This window comes from Heteronotia binoei, chromosome 6, assembly GCF_032191835.1.
Source record: "Heteronotia binoei isolate CCM8104 ecotype False Entrance Well chromosome 6, APGP_CSIRO_Hbin_v1, whole genome shotgun sequence".
NCBI lineage: Eukaryota > Metazoa > Chordata > Lepidosauria > Squamata > Gekkonidae > Heteronotia > Heteronotia binoei.
Window position 1 is genome coordinate 45336964 of NC_083228.1, and position 23706 is coordinate 45360669.

A 23706-nucleotide genomic window follows, 5' to 3' on the forward strand; every position below is an offset into this window, starting at 1 on the left:
AATGGGACAACCTCTCCTGTGTATTTTCACTATGAGCCTTCCCCTACACCCATCCCCACCATTTATTTGTTGATGTCTTTTATATATTGGGAGTCTTTTATTTATTTATTTGACAATATTCAGAGCCAGTCTTCAATTACAGCAATAAATTCCACCTATCTTGGTCCATCTTCATGGGTATAGTGACTATGCACTACACTCCACAATTGTGTGAAAGCATGATTGGCTCTGATAATTTGTGGCTATTTAAGCAGAATTTTGTAATATTTTTAACATATAATACCAGAGAGCACAATGACCCCATTCCTGGCACATAATGCAGTCTCAATACTGAGGATTTCCCTTCTCTTGTATGCAAGAGTAATTGAGGGCAAGTGGGTGGCAAGGGACTGTAGTCCAATGGCTGGACCAAAAAGAAAGAAAAGAAAGTACCATGTTCCAATAGTGTAGTTTTTAAAGGGGAAGGGCAGTGCAATTGCACTATTTTGGGCACATTGTAACTTTGCAGTGTCAATACTATGGGTTCCCCCCCCTCTCCCACAGAACAGTAGCCCTTAAGGGGAAGGGGACAGTGAGGGACAGATAACTGAGGGGATGCTTCCATGTGCAGGAGAGTATTCTAGTATTCCATCATGCTACAGCGGTGTTATGCATGTGTCCTCCCTATTAAAAAACATGAATTGTAGTACTGTGATATTTTGCTGTAGTTTTGTGTGCATTCCCCTAAAGTGGGGAGGAGAGAATCATTATGGTATGGCAACAGCGCTGAAGAATGGATGCAGTTTGCATTTGTATGAAAAAGCAACCACAGCAGGACAAGAAAAAGCAAAAAAATAATGAAATGAAATTTTAAAAAATGAAAATAGAGCCATGGGGAAAAATAATGTATTGAATTTGACAGTCTCTGCACATTTCACCTAGTCTTCCAGAATTAGTGTCACAAATGATGTACACACATATCAGCTAAAAACACACATGTTTAAAAACAATTCCTAGAAAACAGTGGAAGTTGACCATCTAACAATATAATTGATACACTGACATCCCAGTAGCTAGACACTGGTGCATTGGGACATCTAGGTATTATATTCTTCCATGGTGAGGTACCACTGTTTGTTTGTTTTTTAAAACATTTTTAAATATGTTAGCTTTAGATTATACATATCATTCTTGGAACTTTATATATTTGTACAGACCCCCCTGATGAAGCATAAGTGAACTTCATAAAGAAGGTCAAGTTGAATAAATCCTTTTTTCCCACTGCACCAGTTGTTTCACTGCTTTTTCTTCTTCTAGTTATTGGTGGAGCCTTCTTTGTTTGCATAATTAGTCTTGTGAGCAAAAATTATACTTTGTAAGCTAAAGGTATTAAAGTTGTGAGATATTGGCATTAAAGTTGTGAGCTACTGCATAAATTATTGTGCTCTGGGGTCATTTTTCCTGAGCTAGGAAAAAAAAATGTATGAGCTGGAGGCTAAAACTATGTGAGCTAGCTCATGCTAACTCAGCTTAGAGGAAACACTGGATCAGACCAGTACTGGCAACATGACCCCAACACGGAAAATCTTTTCTCAGTGGAACTACCCAGTATGTGGTTCACTGCATTCTCTTAAGCTAAACAGGAAACATGTTTGCAGCTGGGAGCGACAAGAAGTGGAAGAAAGGTTTTCTTCCTTCTGCTGAGGCTACCCTATTGTGAATTTGGGACTGAACTAGAAAGTGCCTCATTCACACAAACATGTACCTGACCACATGTGGTAAATATGGGCATTTCATCTCATTACAGCCAACTTCACTTCCTCCATGTTATCTATCCCCTGATTAAAGTTCCAAGGGCCAACAGTACATTGTCCTCTTGACCTGTCTTTCCTGGGGCATACTGAAAGGCCTAAAGGATCTGAGCCAGCTCTGCATTCTCTAATGGCTTGGGGAAAAAAAAGAGGGCAGAAGTTAAGAAGTGCAATTTTAAAAAGAAGTTCAAAGCAGAGAGCAAAGAGGAAAGTCAGAAGTAATAAATCCAATGTAATGGAAAATATAATCCTCCCAATCATATTCAATGCAGTGTTCTGAATTAGATATTGTAGCTGAGAAAAGAAGTCCCCTGGCAAGTGTCAGGTAAGGTTAGCTGTCTCTGACCTTTGGAGCTGCCTGCCCAGAACAGTTCGCTGGAGGGAAGAGAAAGGAAGCCTGTATTGCAGCTCTCCAATGTGCACCCTTACACTACACCTCCAAACTAAGTTTATTTTACAATTAAAGAGATTATTGAATAAGATACAACCGTTTATGTTCTAATGTTAGAGGAGGATGGGTTTTTTTTTTTTTTTAGAAACATGAACTAGATGGGAAGTACAATTTGAGAGAATTCAAATCTTAATGCTGGAATGTAATGAGCAACTTCTAATGTTTTATGTTTTTAAGCCCCAGAGAAACAGCATTTTCTTTTTCCTAAATTTCGGTGAATTTCACAATTTGAATTGTGCCCACAGGTTTAATCTTTAATTGGAACTATGGCTGAAATCTTATGTATGCTTACATTCCATTGGACTCAGTGGGACTTAGAAGTTAAAAATGAAAACAAAGAATGAAAATAGCAATTCTTAACAAGAGCTCACATGGACAAATGTAATCTGTGAATGTGAGACAATGGGTATAGACAGAAGCTCTGATGCTAACGGCAGTGCTTTCCTCACTGCTGTGATCATTGCTACTGGCTTATTTGCAAGATATTCTACTTCACATAATATAAACATGTGCATCAACAGGACAGAGAGGACTCCTTATGTGGGATGCAAATTTATTGTGTGAATTTATTCTTTGTGACATGTTTGTCATCCCAACACAAGGTAAAATGGATATCATTGAATGTGGATATAAGAGATTGGGACACAGAAATGGAATAATGGCCTCACTGTATGATGTTGGGCCAAAGCATATTTCCCAGTTCTGCAGCCTGTGTGTGGCCTACTTCATGTTGCTCCTCTGTAGTCGACTGCATTGAGGCTTTTAAAGTACTTTGCATACAGAAAGTGATCTAGAAGTTACTGATAATGTTAGTCTCTCCACTCCTACCCCAGAGGGGTTGCTGCCATGGAGATGCATTCATATGATATCTGTTCTTGTATTTTGGTGTTAATAAGATAACACAGAGGGAAGCAGGAACTTCATCTCACTTCCCACACACCTCCTTCCTACCCATTGTATTACAACTGTGCCTATCCAGCCTTCTTTTTGTTTGGAACAGGAGTCATCTTTCAGTTTTCCCACTTCATCCTCATCACTTGAGTGCTAGAGAAAAATCCCAAAGGATGCAAACTATGGTGGGAGCCTGGTGTAGTTGAAACACAGTGCATCACTCTTGTCTGAGACTGGACCTTTCAAAATATAAGGCGTAAAAAAGGAAAGGTCCCCTGTGCAAGCACCAGTCATTTTTGACTCTGGGGTGACGTTGCTTTCACAGCATTTTCATGGCAGACTTTTTACGGGGTGGTTTGCCATTGCCTTCCCCAGTCATCTGTGCTTTCCCCCAGCAAGCTGGGTACTCATTTTACCGACCTCGGAAGGATGGAATGCTGAGTCAACCTCGAGCTGGCTACCTGAAAACCCAGCTTCCACTGGGGATCAAACTCAGGTCGTGAGCAAAGCTTAGGACTCCAGTACTGCAGCTTTAACACTCTGCACCATGGGGCTCTTTTATAAGGTGTAAAGGCAGTGCTGAATTGAAAATAAGTGCTATAGCTTTGCTTGCATGGAGAAGCTGTAAATGCCTTTCATGCTTTTTCTATAGCATCTGAATGGGAAGGTTGTTCTTTTCCCTCTCCCCACAGGGCTATGGGCAGGGGTCATTTTGCAGAAAAAAAAGTGCCAGAGCTCATTAGCACAAGTCATTTGCATATGCCACACACCCTTGACATCACCGGAAGGTGCACTAAATTATATAAGCTCAGCATCTATCTTAAAATGCTTCTTGAATTCTAATTGTCATAATAAAACCTTACTCCCATCATTCTTTTTAAATTACTTTCTCCTACATGGCCATAGTGGCATGATGAATATTTCCATCTGTCTGCTTTATGTTTTGGTTATTTCCCCATTTGTTTGTGGGGGAAGATATTAGAAAGTTTGTCAAACCCTAAGAGTTCAGCAAAATTCTCACAGAGGGTTTGCACAATGGAGCCCAGAAGCAAGCATTGGTGGTGGTGGTGGGAAATAAAAAAGAAAGAGCACAATAAAATTTAGAGGTTCCAGAACTCTGCTCCTGTGAGCTCCTGCCCAAAACGAGGCCTGCTTATGGGCCACCCCCAGAGAGGAGGGCAGCACACCCAGCTCAGTGGGATGGCAGGAGAAATGAATCTGTCACACACAACATTCTTAGGTTCCCTTTGGCTTCTTCTCAGTAGCATCCTGAACTGCTCCACGAAATCAGTTCATACAGCAGTATATAGCTGCTTAATTCGAAGGAAACATTCTGACATATGTGCTCCCTGAACTTCCTTTCCCCATATTTCCCTCCCTCTGTAATTGCTGTTTTTTCCTTCCTTCCTCTCTTGCTTTTCTCTCGTCCCTCCCCTCCCTTCTCACTTTCCGTTACCCCTTCTGATGATTTGGGGCTGCACCTACTAAATGCGCTCTGCACATGCACTTCAAGATTAAACCCTGGGAAATTCCGGCCGGAATGAAGACTGCGGGAGCCTCTTTACCTTCTCGTTCCCTTTCCCTTCCTCTTATTTGTTCCTTTCCTCCCGCCCTCTCCAGCTCTCCCCCCCCCCCCCCGTTCCCATCTTTGCCGCGGGTCCTTCTCTTTCGCATCGTTCTCCCCACCATCATCACCACCACCTTTCCCTCCTTCAGTCTCGGCTCCCACGCATTCAGCTTCCAGCGCCTGCGGATTCTGCGGGGCGCTCGGCTCCTTTCCCCTCCTGCGCGCAGGCCAGGGGCAGCCTTCGTGCCGCGCTCGGCTGGAAGCGAGAAGTTGGCGGGCAATTGCAGCAGGGTGCGCCTCCTGCCCGGTCCCGGGCTCCCTGCAACACCACTAGCAGCAGCAGCACTGCGGGCGTGGCCAAGCGGGAGGGACTGCCAGGGGGCGGGGCTTTCAGCAGCTCCAGAGAACGAAGTGGAGCTCCAGCCGGCTCGGGAGGCTCTCCCGACGTCGCTGCCGCTCGACGCTGCTTTGGAGAGTTGGAGGGGAACTGATGGGCATCGCAGTCCAGCCGCAAGCCGCTTGGGTGCCGAGCTGCTGCCGCCGCCGCTGTGGCCGTCGGTTGCCTTCGCCGGAGGCTCCCCATGCGAGTGGTGGGATCGCACTGTAAGATGTAGAATGCTCCCGGTGCCGAGAGCCGAGCGGCAGCAGCCTCTCCTGTGGCCCGGGAATGCGGAGCCCCCAGCGCTTCCTTGGATTTGGATGGTCCCGAGCGCGGCTGGGCTCTTTCGGATCAGGGGCGCTGCTGGCGTGGTGCCCCCGCCTCTGCTGCTCTCCTCGCCGCCTCACCCACCCCCACCGCCTCCTGCCCCGCTGCTCCAGGGGCTTTCAGGCTGGCAACTTCCCTGCGACCCTTTCCTGCCTTTGATGGCACCGGAGCACCATTCCGCCGTTCCCCAGCTTCCCTTTGTGAACGGACAGGTAAGGAGGCACCGTTTTCTTATTCAACGCACTTCCCTCCCTTCTGTACTGATTATCAGAGCTTCTGCTTACTTTAATGGGGTTCCGGGTGATAAAGCGTACGATGTAACCGTTTGCATGTGTGTACGTCGAGATTCCCTGTTTGCACCCGTTCTTCTCGTGGTGGGTAAAACGGCGCAAAGGGGGGAAGAGGTCGTTGGGGTGGTCTCTTTCCAATTCCGAGGGACGGCAGCGACGAAGCGAGAGAGGGGGAAGCAACTTCTGTCGCTGTCCGACGCGCTGTGGTGCTGAAGTTTGCCCGTATATTTCGCTGCCGGCGGACGTGTTAAATCTGAACCTCGCGTTCAGGCTGAACTGAACCGCAGCTCCTCCAGACTTTAAGGACAAGGCGAGAGAGAAAGACAGACAAGAGACCACATTAACTATTAATACGAACCTATCACGAATACCGAGCTCTTTCTTTTTCACTCATACACAAAACAGAATGCAATTTTTGAGCTGAACGTGCACAGGCATCTACAACATAACCCCCCCCCCCCCCCCCAATACACACGCAGTGCTGGTTCTGTAACTAGATTGCAGTTTTCTGGTGTTCTATAGGTTATCCTTTGCTCATTTATACTAATGGATATCCAGTGACTCCATAGGACTACAGTAGTGTGCTCTTCCTCTGTCTTCCTGCAAATTCCTGTTGATATCTTAATATGGGCTTGAAAAGAGAGATCATATATTTTACAATAGCAGTACAGTGTTTGTTTTGAACAATCAGAACACATTTAGAAGTGTATACTGTGGAAAACTCAATTAAAAGAACTGTGTGGCATGAATCTACTGCAGATGAAGCCTAATCCACAGACTGGCCCCATGATCTGAAGGCTTTAAAAAAATCCACAGTGAGACATTTATTTCGCATAGCATATCACCCTTAGACGTAACCTGGAGCTTGTCAAAATAAAAGCAACAAAAAACTGTTCTGTTATTGCAGTTTTCATTACTATATTAAGACAAGTTTTTCTTTAAGAAATCAGCACATATGATGAGGTGGCATGTTCATTAAATCTATATCGCTTTTTAGAGTATTTGTGCCTGCACCATAAGAATTTTTCAAGGTGTATAATAGGGTTGCTTTAAAACAAAGATGTGTTGCAACATCCCTCCTTCCCCCAGCTGTTGTGTTAGGATGCTGCCACTAGAGGTATTTAACATCTAAGAACTTGGGTTTCCCTTTGAAAATGTACAGAATATTTATTTTAATTAGGTGGCTGACTGTTTATGAGTCTGCTCATTAAGATTACCCCAATCCTGTCATTTTAAATTTTTCATGATGATGTCTGCTAAATAGATAAAGAAAATGCTAACACAAGCCATTAAATCCAGTGTCTTCTGCTGTGATATTCTTTGTTGTTCGCTAACAGGTATTAACTGGTCTTGATCACATATTTGTTTAAGCAATACATCTCATCAGCCCTTCTGATATGAATATTTCAATTATTTATCAGGTTAATAAAGCAAATTTAAAAGTAACTGTGGATGTTCAGCTTGGAAATTAGCCTCAAGTACTTTAACTTGATTTCATGGACTATGCTAATGTTTGTGGTAGTTACGGATGGTTTGACAGATTTAATATTGATTTGTTTTTTGTTTTTTAAATTGGGCTCTCTTTGGATGATTTTCAGCTTTTTATTGAAATGTCAAAGCTAGAAGCATTTCCTGGTTCTTGGTAGTCAATAGGAATAAAGCCTGATTGTAGGTGAAAGCATACTCTCTGGAACTGAATGAAAATTCATTCATTTGCAAAATTGTGAAGTCAGGGTGAAATGTAGGAACATTCTCCTAACATGTTTTAAAACACCAAGGATTGTGGGGGAGAGATTAGTCTGTTACAAAATCTTGCTTGCTGAAAGTGAGATATTTGGAATCTTTTTAAAAAGTTACAATATGTTGCTGCTATCTGTAATTTACATGGATGGGTTTAAAATATAAGATTAGTATAGGGGATTGATTTCTAATGATTTTGTTCTCTGAGTGTTCTTGTCTGTGTAGACAGACAAGAAGTTTAGGATGTGATGCAGCTGTTGTTGCACCTGTGAAGGGGCATGATCTGTAGCTTCATGCTGGCAGTGAGATCTAGCTGTCTGAGTATAGACACAGTAGCTAGTATTGTCAGATGCACCAGCAACACCAAGCAAGCTAGCACAAAATGAGATGTATAATGGACCATGATGAAGCTATGATGGGGAAATGAATGAAGATGACTCCTCTGTCTCCAAAATTCTCACTAGATTCCACCTAAATCAGAATTCAAAGGTACTTCAGTAAGGTAGTTGAACAAAGCAAGAGTCAAGTTGCACCTTTAAGCCCAACTAATTTTTATTTAAAACATAAACTTTCGTGTGCTCTTAAGCACACTTCATCAGACAAGGAATCCAGCACAGTGAGAATAGCTTTCTGAAGTAACAGGCAAACTAACTGGGGAATTTCACACACACTTAAATTGGAGTAAGTCCTACTGAATACTGTAAGAGATATTTATGTTTACACTTTTTTATCGTTGCACTGTCATCATTTCTATCCACACCAGTTTAGTGAGACTCTGGCTAATCTCTACTGACCTACAATGAGTGGTCTGGAGACCAAATCCTATGAGGAAAGGCTGAAGAAGCTGAGTATGTGTAGCCTGGAGAGGAGATTACTGAGAGATTATATGATCACCACCTTCAAGTACTTGAAGGGATGTCATATAGAAAGGATGGTGTGGAGTTGTTTTCTATGACCCCAGAAGGTCGAACCAGAACCAGTGGGTTGAAAATTGAATCAAAAGTTTTCAGCAAAACATTAGGAAGAACTTCCTGACAGAGTAGTTCCTCAGTGGAACAGGTATCATTGGGAGGTGGTGGGCTCTCCTTCTTTGGAGTTTTTAAACAGAGGCTAGATGGCCATCTGACAGCAATGCTGATTCTGTGAATTTAGGGGGAGGTATTTGTGAATTTCCTGCATTGTGCAGGGGGTTGGACTAGATGACCCTGAAGTTCCCTTCCAACTCTTTGATTCTAATGTTTGCTATATATAATATTATATATAAGATTTTGTGCATTTTCATTTTATTTACAGACCTGCCATGTTATGAATATTCTAGTACAGACCTGATGTATAAACAGTAAATCACCATGCATGACAATTCTGTGTAGTGCACTTGCATGCACACAGATTGGCAATATCAATTAAAACTGGAACAATACAAAGGCAAAACTTTATGGATTGATTTATTGTAGCATATTCTTAATTCTAAAAATCTTTATTTTAGTGGATGTTTGGAACTCATTCCCCAGCCATTGGATTTTCACCATCATCAAACTTGGAATTTGTTCCTCTTTTCCCCCATGTGTATACAACTACTGGGCCACCACATTCTGGAAAAAGTTGGATAGAAAAGAGGCTACCAAATTGCAAAGTAAGTTTAACGTTTGCCTCATTCCTTTTTAATTTTTATAGTTAAGTTTGGAAAATATAACTTCTAAAAACCAAATGTATCTTAGTATGCATTAGCTACAGTGGTGCAAGTAGCTGCAGTAATCACACACACTCTGAAATTTTTCTTTAAACAGAATAAGACAGGGATGGCCAATAGTAGCTCTCCAGATGTTTTTTGCTTACAACTCCCATCAGCCCCAGCCATCATGCTGGCTGGGGCTGATGGGAGTTGCAGGCAAAAAACATCTGGAGAGCTACCATTGGCAACCTCTGGAATAAGACATCTAGGACTGATTGGAACTCCATGGCTGATTCATCCAAGGGACACTGGCTGTAAGTCATTGGATGAAGGTCAAGAACCATTTTACTCTTGACCTTTGATTTGTACCCAAGGGATTGTGTTTCTGGCCATGGCCAAAATATATAGTAACTGAAAGGAAGGTATAGTAGCTGAAGGAAACCAAACTTAGCCCAGATCAGACTTGGCTGCTGCTAGCTTACAGGCCAGGAAGTCATCAATATCTTCTGCCCTTCATCCTGCTGCCAGAATATTTTATTCTGCTTTTTGGGTGAAAAATGACTTCAAAATGTCTCACAAGAGTCAAAATCCAATACAAATAACATGTGAACATACATTTAATGCATTCTGTGAGGATGAACAATGTAAGGACACTTGGCTGCCATTTCCTCTTATTCTGATTCTTTGGTGATGGAAACTCATCTGGAGTTGGACATAAACCTAAATGGAGTCTAACGACATTCCAGATGTTATTTGAGGATTATAAAAATCTCATCCCTATCCAGCTATTAGAACCAATTCAGGTTTGTTTGTACACTGTCTCACAGGTCTCTGCCATCTTAGGATGTATGTACCAAATTGCTTCTTTGGAAATGCACTGAAGTCTAACACTGTACATGGAAACTAGCTTCTTTTCACTGGTCTTCGGTTAGTTATGCATGGGTAGCAAGCTTTTGAAATAGGAATGCTTCCAAGCTAACAATCCTCCAGGTGACTGAGTCCCATTAGAATAATATCATGTGTCCACCTGCACATTTGTTTCCATTATCCAATTTACTAAAATTGACTAAGGCAATGTAAGGGTGTTATATACTTTGTCTCACTATGAAAAGTCTGGTATTAAGATCCAGACAGGTTCCCAAATAAAATGTTGGCTAAAATTCAATAGATTATGGATAGGAGACAATCAACTTGGATCCAGAGCTCAGGCATGCCAAGTGGGACAGCTGAGTTTTCACCTTCAAAGAGCAGACTTTTGTGACATATTACAAATAGCTTTTAAATCCCCCCCCCCCATTTTAATTAAACACAGTTTGGTATGCAAAGCTGCCATTGGAGTAGCATTTGCTGAGACTTTATTGGGTACATGTAACCTTTTGTGCAATTCTTTAGATATGCCTTAGCAGGATGGGTGGGATATAAATCCCATGAACAAACAAACAAACATACATACATACATACATATCACCAGTTCCCTAATGGCCTCTTTACATGTTACAAAGTCCATGTGTTTGCTGAGCAACAATACAATGTAATTTTTAGGTTAAAACAATTTTATTTGGTAACATATGGTAACAAATTATATTTCTTGCATTATTAATAACTTCTTTTATCTATCCCATATATTACTTTCTACCCACCCCTCCCCCCGTTACTTGACCCCCGCCGGTGTTATTTACTTAAAGTACTAATGTTTAAAGGTACCCTTAACTAATAAAAACAAAAATTAATATTCTTTTTTCTAAGACTTAATCATTATCAAAAATTGTCCAATGTCCTTTTACTTTCCACTCTTTTTCTACATATCTTCTGAACTTTTTCCACCCCATCTTAAAAACTTCTAAATCATAGTCTCTTAAAATTCTTGTTAATTTGTCCATTTCACTCCATGTCATAACTTTTACAATCCAATCCCATTTCTCTGGTATTTTTTTTTTGCTTCCACAACTGCACATATAATGCCCTAGCAGCTGAAAGCAAGTCCCAAATTATAGTTCTATCTTCTTTTGGAAATTTTTCCATTTGTAATCCCAACAGAAAAGTCTCTGCAACTTTCTTAAATTCATATCCCAAGATCCTAGAAATTTCTTGTTGAATCATCTGCCAATACTTTTTTGCTCTTTCACAAGTCCACCACATATGGTAGAAAGAACCTTCATTTTGTTTACATTTCCAGCATCTGTCTGGCATTTTATTATTCATCTTTGCCAATTTCTTAGGAGTCATATAGCATCTATAGATCATTTTAAAACAGTTCTCTTTAATACTATGACATGTCGAAAGCTTCATAGAATTCTTCCACAAATATTCCCAAGTTTCCATCTGTATTTCTTTATTTACATTAATTGTCCACTTAATCATTTGAGATTTCACTACTTCATCTTCCGTAGACCATTTTAAAAGTAATTTATATAATTTTGAAATTAATTTTTCATTGTCTCCAAGCAGAACTTTTTCCATTTCTGTTTGCTCTTTTCTTATTCCTTCAGTTTTAATGTCATTCTCCACCAAGCTCTTTATTTGTTGCATTTGAAACCAATCATATTTATTATTCAGCTCTTCGGCAGTTTTCAATTCTATTTTGCTACTTTGTATTTTTAATAGTTGATTATATGGCAACCACTTTTCTTCACCTGTCTCAGCTGTTATTTTTATCACTTTGGCTGGCACTATCCATAATGGTTTTCTCTCATCTCCATATTTCTTATATTTCATCCATGTATTTAGCAAGCTGTTTCTTATATAATGGTGAGAGAAAAAGCCGTCTATCTCCCCCCCCCCCATAATATATATAAGCGTGCCAGCCAAATTTATTTCCATGACCTTTCAACGCTAAGAGTTTTTTGTTTAACAATATTATCCATTCTTTTATCCATACTAAGCAAACTGCTTCATGATATAATTTTAAGTCTGGTAATTGAAATCCGCCTCTTTCTTTTGATCTGTTAAAATTTTCATTTTAATTCTTGGTTTCTTCCCCGCCCACACAAACTCTGAAATTTTTCTTTGCCATCTATTAAATTGTTTACTGTCTTTCACAGTCGGAATAGTTTGAAACAATTACATTATTCTTGGTAGAATATTCATTTTAATTGCAGCTATTCTACCCAACAGTGACAAATTAAGTTTATTCCACTTTAACATATCTTCATCCATTTTACGCCATAGCTTCTCATAATTATTTTTGAACAAATCAATATTCTTCATTGTTATCTCCACACCCAAATATTTTACCTTGGAGGTAACTTCACAGCTCGTTAGTCTCTGCAATTCTTGTTGCTTATTTATTTGCATATTTTTGCTTAGAAGTTTTGATTTTTCTTTATTAATACAAAGTCCCGCCAACTCCTCATATTCTTGTATTTTGGCTAACAACAAAGGTGTGACTTGTATGGGGTTTTAATTTATAAACATTATATAATCTGCAAATGCTCTGTATTTGTAAGTAAATCCTTTTACTTTTAATCCTTCTATTTCTTTATCTTCTTGAATTTGCATCAGTAATATTTCAAGAGTCATTATAAACAACAAGGAGGGACGGTGGCTCAGTGGTGGAGCATCTGCTTGGGAAGCAGAAGGTCCCAGGTTCATTCCCCAGCATCTCCCCAAAAGGGTCCAGGCAAATAGGTGTGGAAAACCTCAGCTTGAGACCCTGGAGAGCTGCTGCCAGTCTGAGAAGACAATACTGACTTTGATGAACCAAGGGTCTGATTCAGTATAAGGCAGCTTCATATGTTCATATACTTCTGTTGATACAGTCCAAAATTGCATTTGCCTTTTTGGGGAAGGACGGTGGCTCAGTGGTAGAGCATCTGCTTGGGAAGCAGAAGGTCCCAAGTTCAATCCCCGGCATCTCCAAAAAAGGGTACGGGCAAATAGGTGTGAAAAACCTCAGCTTGAGACCCTGGAGAGCCGCTGCCAGTCTGAGAAGACAATACTGACTTTGATGGACCAAAGGTCTGATTCAGTATAAGGCAGCTTCGTATGTTCATATGTTCATATATGAACAGTGGGGAAAGTGGACAACCTTGTCTTGTACTTTTACTAATTATCATGTCTTCTGTAAGATCAGCATTTATATATAGCCTTGCACATTGTTCAGTATATATTGCTTTTATCATTCTTATAAAGCTTTCTCCCTGCTCCATTTTCTCCATTACTGCAAACATAAAATCCCAATTTAAATTGTCAAATGCTTTCTCTGCGTTTGCAAAGAATAATGCTACTTCCTTTTCTGGATGTCTTTCATAATATTCTACAATATTTACAACAGTTCTGATATTGTCTCTTATTTGCCTTTTGGGAAGAAACCCTGCTTGATCTTCCTTTATAAAATTTATCAAATATTGTTTAAACCGTTCTGCCAAGATTCTTGTATATATTTTATAGTCATTATTTAATAATGAAATTGGTCTATAATTTTTTTACGTTCGTAACATCTCTATCTTCCTTTGAAATCAATGAAATAACAGCTTCCTTCCACGTATTTGGTATTTTACCTTTTGTTCTTATCAACAATACAATGTTTTTTTGAAGCAGACATTCAAATAGAATTTTATGCCTCCAGCCTCACATTTTCCCTTTTCTGTAAGAGAGTGGGGAGCATGGGCAGTAGAGGCTGCAGCATTCCCCTTGGTGGTGTTTTCTCCTCCTAATATTTCCCTATGGATTTATGGCAGAACTTATGTGCAGCCACTTAAGTAATTTGATTTCACAAAAGGAGCCAATAGTAGCTCCATTAGGTGGTTTGGGGAGGAGAAAACAGCATGGAAGGTTAGGATGCAGCTGTTTCTGCTCTTGCACATTTGTCACAAGGAGAAAGGGGCATGTGTGATTTTGGGACACAAAAGCTCCCACCATTGAACATCGGCTTCAGAGTCCTTATAGAGACATATGACAAGCACAAGGACTTTATAACATGTAAAGAGGACACTCCTCTCAGGCTTCCTTCAGCAGAAAACTATAGCAAAATTCCGATTGGTTTTAGCAGAGCAGATGTGCAGACAATAACTTCAACCCTGTTTATATTAAACAAGATTAAATGTTGCTTTGGTTGTTTTGTATAATGGGCTGGATCCATGCATCCTCTTAAGGATCCTCCCTCTAACCTAAGGTACCTTCCCTCAACTACAGTGGCTGTTTTTTCAACAAAAGTACCATCGCAGTGCCAACATCAGTAGTAGAAAAAACTACAGCTTAGTTTTAAATCATCTTGACTTTAAAAATGCAGTCCACAATGCTTTCAGACCTTACTGAGTGGTTTTTACAAGTGAGTTGTTTTGTTTTATTTAAGGGAAGTAACATGGTTTAAAAAAGGTAAATCATTGTCCCTAGGTTTTTCATGAATAAAACCCACTGAAATCAAACAGATTTTCCAATGTATAACCAAAGGCAGGCCTGCACTTACTGACTGTGCCCTAGCTCTACTTTCCCCCCATCTACTGGTACAATTCTTTTCTATTCTGTAGTATAAAAACTATTTTTCTCTTTATAGTGGTTTTGAAACTGGGTTTTACTGACATCAGATAATATGGGGAGATGCAGAGAATTCAGATAATTAGACAGCCAGGGGCAATCTAATGAATTTTAAATAAACTAATTGCAGTCAGTTGAATTATGTTATTTTCATAAATATATTTCTGCTTCCCCCCCTCTCCATCTCTCATTTTGGACAGATCTTTTTGAACAATGCATTTGCTCTGGATTCAGCATGGATACACCCTGAGGAAGTACGGATCTACCAAGGACATGAGAAGCCTCTTGTTATGTCCAATCAAGTTGCTGTGGCTTTATCTAGGCCAGCTGCTGCCCCCAGGCCTCTTCCTGCAATGGTGTTAACCCCCCAGCCTATTCCAGGTTAGTTATAAGTAAATAATTACATTCCCCTCCAATACCCCTCTAAACTATGGAATCATGTGAGCAAAAATTCTACTTTGGAAGCTACTGACATTAAAGTTGTGAGCTACTGCATAATTTAGTTTGCTTTGGGACCGTTTTTCCTGAGCTAAGGCAAAAATGTATGAGTTGGATTCTAAAAAACTGTGAGCTAGCTCACACTAACTCAGCTTAGAGGGAACACTGTTCCCCTCCCCGTCCCCACAGCTGTACATTTTCTGTTCTATTTATATAGATCCAAGTATGCAGCCGTGTTGGTCTGAAGCAATAGAACAAAGCAGAAGACAAGTTGCACCTTTAAGACTATGGTCGTTTTCGCACTCACCTCCAGCCGGCGCGACCCCCCTCTTCACCGCGCAGGATCTGCACGGATTTCGCACTAAATGCCGCGGAGCAGCCTTTTGCGCCGGAAACTCCCGGCGCAAAAGCCGCTCAAACGCCAAACTGCTTTTTGGCGATTTACGTTTGAGCGGCTTTTGCGACGGGAGTTTCCGGCGCAAAAGGCTGCTCCGCGGCATTTAGTGCGAAATCTGCGCAGATCCTGCGCGGTGAAGAGGGGGGTCGCGCCGGCTGGAGGTGAGTGTGAAAACGACTTAAGTTTTATTCAGAATGTAAGCTTTTGTATGCTCTAAGCAGACTTCATCAGATATGTCTGATGAAGTCTGCTTAGAGCATACAAAAGCTTACATTCTGAATAAAACTTAGTTGGTCTTAAAGGTGCACTTGTCTACTGTTTTGCTCTATTTATGGTACTTCTTCAACTGACTTAAAAGGTGCCTGTTGTTAAGTGGTACATCCTCTCAAATGAGTGACAGTTGCCATCCTAAGCAGAGATATGCCTTTCTAGGGTCATTGAAGTCAATGGTCTTAGAAATGTGTAACTCTGTTTAGGATGGCATCTGACATAGTGTATTCTAGAAACACACTTGAAGCTGCCTTATACTGAATCAGACCATCAGTCCATCAAATTTGATATTGTCTACTCAGACTGGAAGTGGGTCTCAGGCTGCGGTTTTTCACTTCACCTCCTGTCTGAACCTATAACTGGGGATTGATCTTTCATATGCAAAGCAGAGTCTCTTCCGTGGAGCCACAGCCCTTCCTTGAACTGTTCAGTGCTTGTCTGAATGCACCCCATATGAAAATCTCCAATGCTGAAAATTTGCACATCAAGGAGGACACTTGCCTAAATATGCAAGGTTTTGGATGCAATCCTAAGAACGCTGGGACTAGCATAGACCTGCTTAGGATTGATCCCTATAAAGTGTTAAAATTTTTCAATAATAATTTTCAGTAATCCATCTGTGTTTTATGGATGCCATCACCACTTGAGAGGACTGTACTACTCTTTCACATAAAAACAAACATAGTAAAAGTCTTATAGCTTTTTTTTAAGTATCAGAGAGTTTACACAATGTGGAAGACATGCACCAATTCTATGGCAAGACACAGAGAAGAATTTCCTATGTTGTCATTGTGTTCAGCATCTGCTTCTTGGAGATCTGCGTCTTTGCCATAAAGCCAAAGGGATGTAGTGTATACAGAGCTGGATATGGACTGGAAAGACCTGAGCTTAAATCCCCACTGACCCATAAAGCTCATCATGGAATAATCTTGGGCATATCACTGTCTCTCTAAGAAAGGAAAAACAAAAACTGCTACAAAAATGCTGTGTGTGCTAATCTGAGGTCTACTGTATAAAAAATAGAAAAAAAGAAATCAGGCCTTGAATTCAGCAGAAGCTCACAGGAGCACAGCTCCTGAACCTTTCTGAGGGTTCCCCCTCCTCCTCCCCACCTACCTTGTCCATTGAGTAGTAGGTGCAGCTGCATAACAATCCCTGGATTCGGAGAGTGGGCAGCCAGCCAGCCACCAGGAGCTTTGCCACACCCCCAGCAGCCCTCATTAATCTGTGGAGAAGCCCATGTCACCCTTTCTCTACTTCTTATGTGATTTTGGGCAGTGGATGGCTTGCTGGCCTTTTGACTATGAAGGGAGGTGGCCAAGGAGAGCCCCAGGTGAGCAAAGCCTGCAGGCCTTGCTCACCTGGAGTACTCTCTTCTTGTGTCGGGTTGCTTTTGGCTGGTGTGGGGGACATATGCTAATGAGTTATGCTAATGAGCTCCACCACCTATTTTTCTACAAAACAGCCTCTGCAAGAAATAATAGTGCGTCCTGGCTTTTTGGGGATGGAGAGGGGAATAACCACATTATCACTGGTTTACATATTATTCAGAGGCAAACAAAGGGAACTGCAGCATGTATTGAAATAACGCAGTCAAAGATTTTGTTGTAGGACATTACAACTGGAAGTCAGGGCCCTTTGGACCTCAGGTCCTGTCACAAAACAAACTGAAGCCCTTCTTGCTGCCACCAGCACCATTTTTTCAGACAGCTGCATAGGCTCCAGTGCAATGGATGCTACTGCACATGTTTACAGATGTTTATTCGTTATTTAACAGATTTCTATGTTGCTTTTTCTAAATTCTCACAGCAGTTTTGAGACATTAGTTATACAATAAATAATTAAAATGTCGCTCAGTACTGGCATGGAACCGCTATTCTGCTCAAAGAAGCTTCTGAAAAGCTCTGTCTTGCACTCCAGAGATATTGGGAACCATGTGAAATTCACTCCCACAGTCCTATATGAAACAAGTCCTTACTGGCTTTCAAAAATTAGTGACTTGGATCCAGGAGAAATTTTCTGATTCCCCCAACTCTGCTGTAGACTTCTGACTCTGCCCCATACGTTCCCTAAAGTTCCTCTGTCCCCTAGAAGCTGTATTGTGAGGGGAAGCTGCAGGGGGCAATAGAAGCAAGTCCTGTTTCCCTGGTGGAAATCCCTTCCCTCTGTGGTGATTTCTAACTCATTATCTTCTCCCACCATTAGCTATGGTCTGTTTTATGTGAACTTAGGCAGATCTTGAGAGGGAGGGCAGGAAAGGTTGCATCAGTGGGTGAGATCACACAAGAGATTTGGCCCAGCCTAGCCACGCCTCCTCTCTAGATTTAATGTGCACTCCTCTCTATATTTAATGTGCACACACATACATCTGCCCCCCCCACCCCGAGTCTCACCCATCGTTACCTCATCTTAGGATGGGTTGGGACAGGATTAAATAGTTACTGGGAACTTTCTGGTAGCAAATCTCTAAAATGCATGCAGGGCATATTTCCTAGCTGTTTGAATGCTCCTCTTTTGTGTGTGCGGCCCATGCTTCTCCTAGCAGCAGGGTGTGGGGGTGTGATTGCCATGGCAAGCATCAAAGAGCACTGGCTTTTCCAAAGCTGAGATACTGCCACACCAAATTCCCAGTGTGATCCCTCCCAGTGCTTAGTTCTCATGGCCCTTCTTACATGCTCAGGGAAATGCAGATTGCCACTTTGGAGTCAAGAAGCAATTTTCTCCAGGGCAGTTTGGCCAGGGATCCTGGAGGTGGGGTGTTTTTTTTTGCCATCTTCTGGGCTTAAGGCAGGGGTAACTGGGGGTGTGGGGGGAGGTATTTGTGAATTTTCTGCATTGTGCAAGTGTTTGGACTGGATGACCCTGGAGGTCCCTTCTAAGTCTGCGATTCTATGATTCTATGTACTTAAAACTGGAATCATTGTGGGGCTGTTTTGCCACATGCCAAACTCAGCATTGCTTGTGGTGACCTGTGCTTTATGCATGGTAGACTTAAACTTCTTACACAGCTTGGGTATGCTGAATGGCTTAGTTTGTGGTTAAAAAGAAGCTGAAATGCTGACCTGATTTTCTGCATAATGTTAATGACACACACTTATTTTTAGAAGTCAAGTTAGTCTGGGTAGACAATTATTAACAGAAACTGTTAATAAATCCATCAGCTCATTAAAGCTAATTTACACACCACAAAATGCATGAAATCAATTTAAAAATCTCCATATCACAGATACAGTATGAAGCCGTGCAAAATGGAATTGGTTTATTTATACACTTCTCCCACTTTTTGTGTCTGGAAGGTGGCAGAAGATAGATAACTCAGAACACTAATATTTTTTTTGTACTTTATTGATCACAAAAGTGTATTAATTGACAATTCTAATAAAAAGGCATCTGAACAGAGCTAAAGTAGAAAAGATAATGCACTGCAGACCTCTTGGATTTTAAAGGATTTTACAGCTTTATTCATTCTTTGCTAAGTTCAAAAATGGTTGTATTTCAAAACAATAACTAGATAGTAATTGTTCTGTGTGATTTTTACAACTTTTTTCCTAATTAGAAACAGTATTGTGCTATTACAGTGTTTTTGCGTTTTCTCTGGGTAGTTTTGTACAATGAGATCAGATAATTTTTTTATGCAGCCCAGGATTTCATTGTTAGGGGAAAATTCAGTTTCTCGGCAGTTACCAAGACTTATTTATTTTAATTATAGCTACAACTCTTGTTTTGCATTGATATGGTAGAACAAGCCAGATAATTCTTGGAGTTCAATGGCTTTTTCAGATAATTTACAATAAACTGCCTTCCCTTTTTTCCACGATTAACTATTGATCTGCTATTGTGCTGTTCAGCCTTCTACTGTGGTTTATGAAAACCATAAACTAGCATGTGGATGGACAGGATTGCATATACATCTCTATCTGGATGAGGAAGAGACTTGTGGTTTATACTTCAGATAAACCATTATTACTAGTTATTCCAGAAGATTTCACAGACACTGGATTGCTATCTATTGTGGCATCTGCAAAAGTAACATTTCATTCCCTATGTGCATTTGTTTGCTTGGACCAATAGCTGTGATTGATCTTACAGTCTCTTTTTATAATTTACAAAGAAATCTAACATAAATTAAGGGGAGGAGTTAATTATTTTGGTACTAATTTATTGGGGACACTCTACCATGTCCAAACCTTATCTTGGTGCATTACTTAATTAGGGAAAATTGGGGGGGGTATTTTAAGGTATTTTAGAGTAGGGTAATTTGGGAGGTATCTTAAGGGAATCATGGATGGTGTTTGATTAACACCAGCATTCATACTTTAGATTCAGGTGTTGAGATAGAGGCCATGAGATTAATTTATTTCAGATATTGTCTGATCTGATATAACGTTCCTGTGAGTAGAGGTATTGGAGGAGAAATTGAAAGGAGGGACAAAGTTAGGGCTACTTCCATAATTCTCCTCATTTGATTTGTCCCTAGTTTGGAGGATACTGACTTACTGGATCTATTCTGAATTGGAAACAAGACATTAAGAATTCTGTCTTTGATTTCCAAATTTCATGAAGCTTTCAGTGCCTTCAGTTCTTGACTATCTTTTCCTTTGCTGTGTTACCACATTACTAAAACACTGCAAAAATAAAATTTTGATGTGTTTGTGCATACAGCTGTCTGTATAGCTTATCTTTGTGTGATGTTGTGCTAATATGCAGAAACACATATGCACAGCAGGAAAACATTGTATAAAACTGTTTTGCCACATTCATATCAGAGGGCCTTTTTTTGCAGAATTTTATCAGTACACATGTATTGGTAATGTAGAAGGGGGGAACAAATGAACTGAAGTCATGAGAAGCTCTGTGTGTGATCTGATTTGGAGGTTCCTCCTCCAGTTCTAGTTAAGTTGGAATAAAGGCAGAGTTGAACACAGTGTATAAAAAAATTTGGAACAACAGAAGAATGGAATGAGAAAAATCTGTTAATCATTAGACAAGATGAACAACTATAAACCAAACTCCTCTCTGAATTGGGGATGAGAAGGTGGCTGGGATGTGACCAGGCAGTCTACCAAACAAGGAACTGAAATGATCTTCTTACCGAGCATACCTTTAATACAAGTTCTCCTTTGGAGTAGCTATGGCTTTCATTTTACAACAGTTCTGTCTTTTATCTAGGCATTTAAATGCAGGAAGATCCAATCTCATTGGATGAACAGGTTGGGGCTTCCTTTTTATGATGCTGGAGCTAACTCATGTTTCACTGAGCAATTCCTCATGCATTCTTATGTGCAGGCCTCAAATTCAGTGGGAGCTTACAGGAGCACAGCTCCTGAAACTTTCTGAGAGTTGTTCCTCCTCCTTCTGAGAGTTCCACCTCCTTGTCCATTGTATAGTATGTGCAGCTGCATAAAAATTCCTGGATGAGCTCCACCACCTATTTTTCTACAAAATGACCACTGCTTATGTGAACATCCTCTGGAGAGTAGGAAAAGAGAAAGAAGTAGAGGTTGAAGAATATCACAAGATGTGTATACATCTTAGAGAACCAAAGTTCTCATTAATAAAAGTCTTCTAGGTAGGAGAAGCACAGGTTCAAGGCTTATGTTTGCATACTCAGGTATCGAACTGGCTCAATTCTACCAGCTGCTGATGTCCCTGGGTCAGTGTTTCTGTAGGTTTTGTGTAAGTTCACCAGTTAAATCCACTTGCTCCATCAAAGTTGAATTGTGAGCAGCAGAAGATGGCTGTGAAAATATGTACTTTTGAAGTACAGATGCTGAGCGAATGTTTGTTATAGTGTTTTCTTTAGAACAGTGATGCTCTACCATGGCTGAAAAAAGATTAATGGCTGAGTTATGATTTTCATAGGTGGCTAGAATTGTTTTATGCATGAAACCACACAATCCACTAAGAACTACTGGTGTGCAGCTTCTGTTCATTTGGCCCTTTATACTAGGTAGAGTGAATCTAGAATTTCTGTATATTGTTATGGATTAATACAGATACTCAGGTAATGCCATTTAATTTTCTTAAATGTGGCATTTTCATCACGATGATTGTGGTTCTGTTTATATAGATTCATGGTGAGAAACTGAGAATATTGATATAAAGAGCATCACTATCCATAATTAGCATTCCACCCCACTGGAGTGACAGCAGAGTGAATGAGAAAAGACTGCTCATTCATTATGAACCATTGAACATTGGCAAATACTAACATGCCTGATTTGGCAGTTGCAAACACCCAGGAGCAGAAAGTTTTATTTGCTGTAAGAAGGAATAATAGGTCATTATCCCTTGGCAGGTAAAAGTGGATTGCAAAACCTGGATAATATGCCCTTACAATTTTATTTTATCACCTAGAAATTATAGTTTGTTTTTTTGTTTTCTGCTAGTTCCAGCCAATATGTCCTCTTTGTATAGGGAATAGATTGTTTAAATAAAAGGGGTTTGGGGGTTTGCTTGGGACTACAGACTGCAATATGGAGCTGAGTTAACCAGCAAGTAGTTTGATGTCTTTTCTATCCCACTTTTCTTTTGCTAGCTTGTAAAGGTTGCCAGTGCCATCTCTAAGAAGAGTTACATTCTGCCAATCCATTGAAATTTAAGATAATACAGTGTGTGATCTAAAACAGGACATGTCCAGAAGAACTGCTCACTATCCATTAGATAACTCTTTATTGGTCATAGCCTACAGGGTTACTTTGACATTCAGCCCAACTCTATAGAAAAAAATCTTTCTATTTTCTTAAATGTATCTTTAATTTTCAAGTAAAGCTGCATTTAATTGAATGTTTCAAGATGAGTGAGTACAGCTAGTGTTATTCTTTTCTTTTTTGGAAGCGCTACAAGTTTATTACGGTTCTCCAAATCTCATTTATTTTAAAGTCGAAGTGAGAAGTAATATGGCAGAGAATCAGAGGGAATTGGAGAGCCCAAGGAAGCAGGAAAGATTAGAGTGTAAATTCTTTCAAGGGATATCTTGGTAGAATCGATTTGTTAAATCTTGATTGCTTAACAAATCATAATCTTTGAATAAATTATATTGGATTTGGCATCTTACCTCTGAACCATGCTGAATATTACAGAACTGGTGTTGTTTAGGTGGTGGAGCGTTAGAGCTGCATCTGTGAGTCTGGGTTTAATCTAACTAAGTTATTCTCTGTCTGATCTAGGGTTGCCAAGTCCAATTCAAGAAATATCTGGGGACTTTGGGGGTGGAGCCAGGAGACATTGGGGGCGGAGCCAGGAACAAGGGTGTGACAAGCAGAATTGAACTCCAAGGGAGTTCTGGCCATCACATTTAAAGGTACAGCACACCTTTTTAAATGACTTCCTTCCATAGGAAATAATGAAGGATAGGGGCATCTTTTTTGGGGACTCATTGAATTGGACCCCCGGGTCCAATTGCTTTGAAACTTGGGCAGTGCTTTGGGGAGAGGCACTATAAATTATACTAAAAATCTGGTGCCTCTAACTCAAAAAACAGCTCCCCCAGAGCCCTCGAAACCTCCAGATCAATTCCCCATTATACCCTATGAGAATCAATCTCCACATAGGGAATAATGAAGTGCTCAGCAGACGTTTCCCTCCCCCCCCCACACCCCGTTTCTGGTGACTCTGAAGTGAGGGATTGGCCTCTCTACTCACGAGTTGCTGCTAACTTCTTCAGAGTAACACATACACACCATCCCAAGAGGAAGCCTTTCAATCGGAGACTGAAGCCTCCAGAGGTGGAAAGGCACATGGTCCTGTGGGGACGGGGCTTCCCCCCACCAGCGAGCTGACTGGGGGCAGGAAGGAGCCTGGGAAAGCGGAAGAACCCCCACTGGGACCTGGAGATTGGCAAGCCTAGTCTGATCATTGAGAAGAACTGATCTATCATCATTTAAGTCCAGCCTATCTTCTGTTAGTGAAAAATGGTTTTAGAAAACATGTTGGAAGCAGCTTGCAAAAATCAACTTAAAAATCAGAGAAACAGTGTAAAATATGAAGCTGCAAGAATAATGTAGCAAAAAGTGGATG

General features: G+C 40.6%; 1 protein-coding gene across 2 annotated transcripts in view; it reads left to right on the forward strand.

Moving 5' to 3' along the window:
- The first annotated feature begins 5150 nt into the window (after positions 1–5150).
- TCERG1L (transcription elongation regulator 1 like) overlaps positions 5151–23706 on the forward strand; it is a 232917-nt gene continuing 214361 nt past the window's right edge. For both annotated transcript variants that reach the window (XM_060241404.1, XM_060241406.1), the window contains exons 1-3: positions 5151–5617; positions 8922–9068; positions 14783–14963. In XM_060241404.1, the coding sequence (XP_060097387.1) occupies positions 5315–5617; positions 8922–9068; positions 14783–14963 (631 nt within the window). In that variant the 5' untranslated portion in view covers positions 5151–5314. The remainder of the gene's footprint in view (positions 5618–8921; positions 9069–14782; positions 14964–23706) is intronic.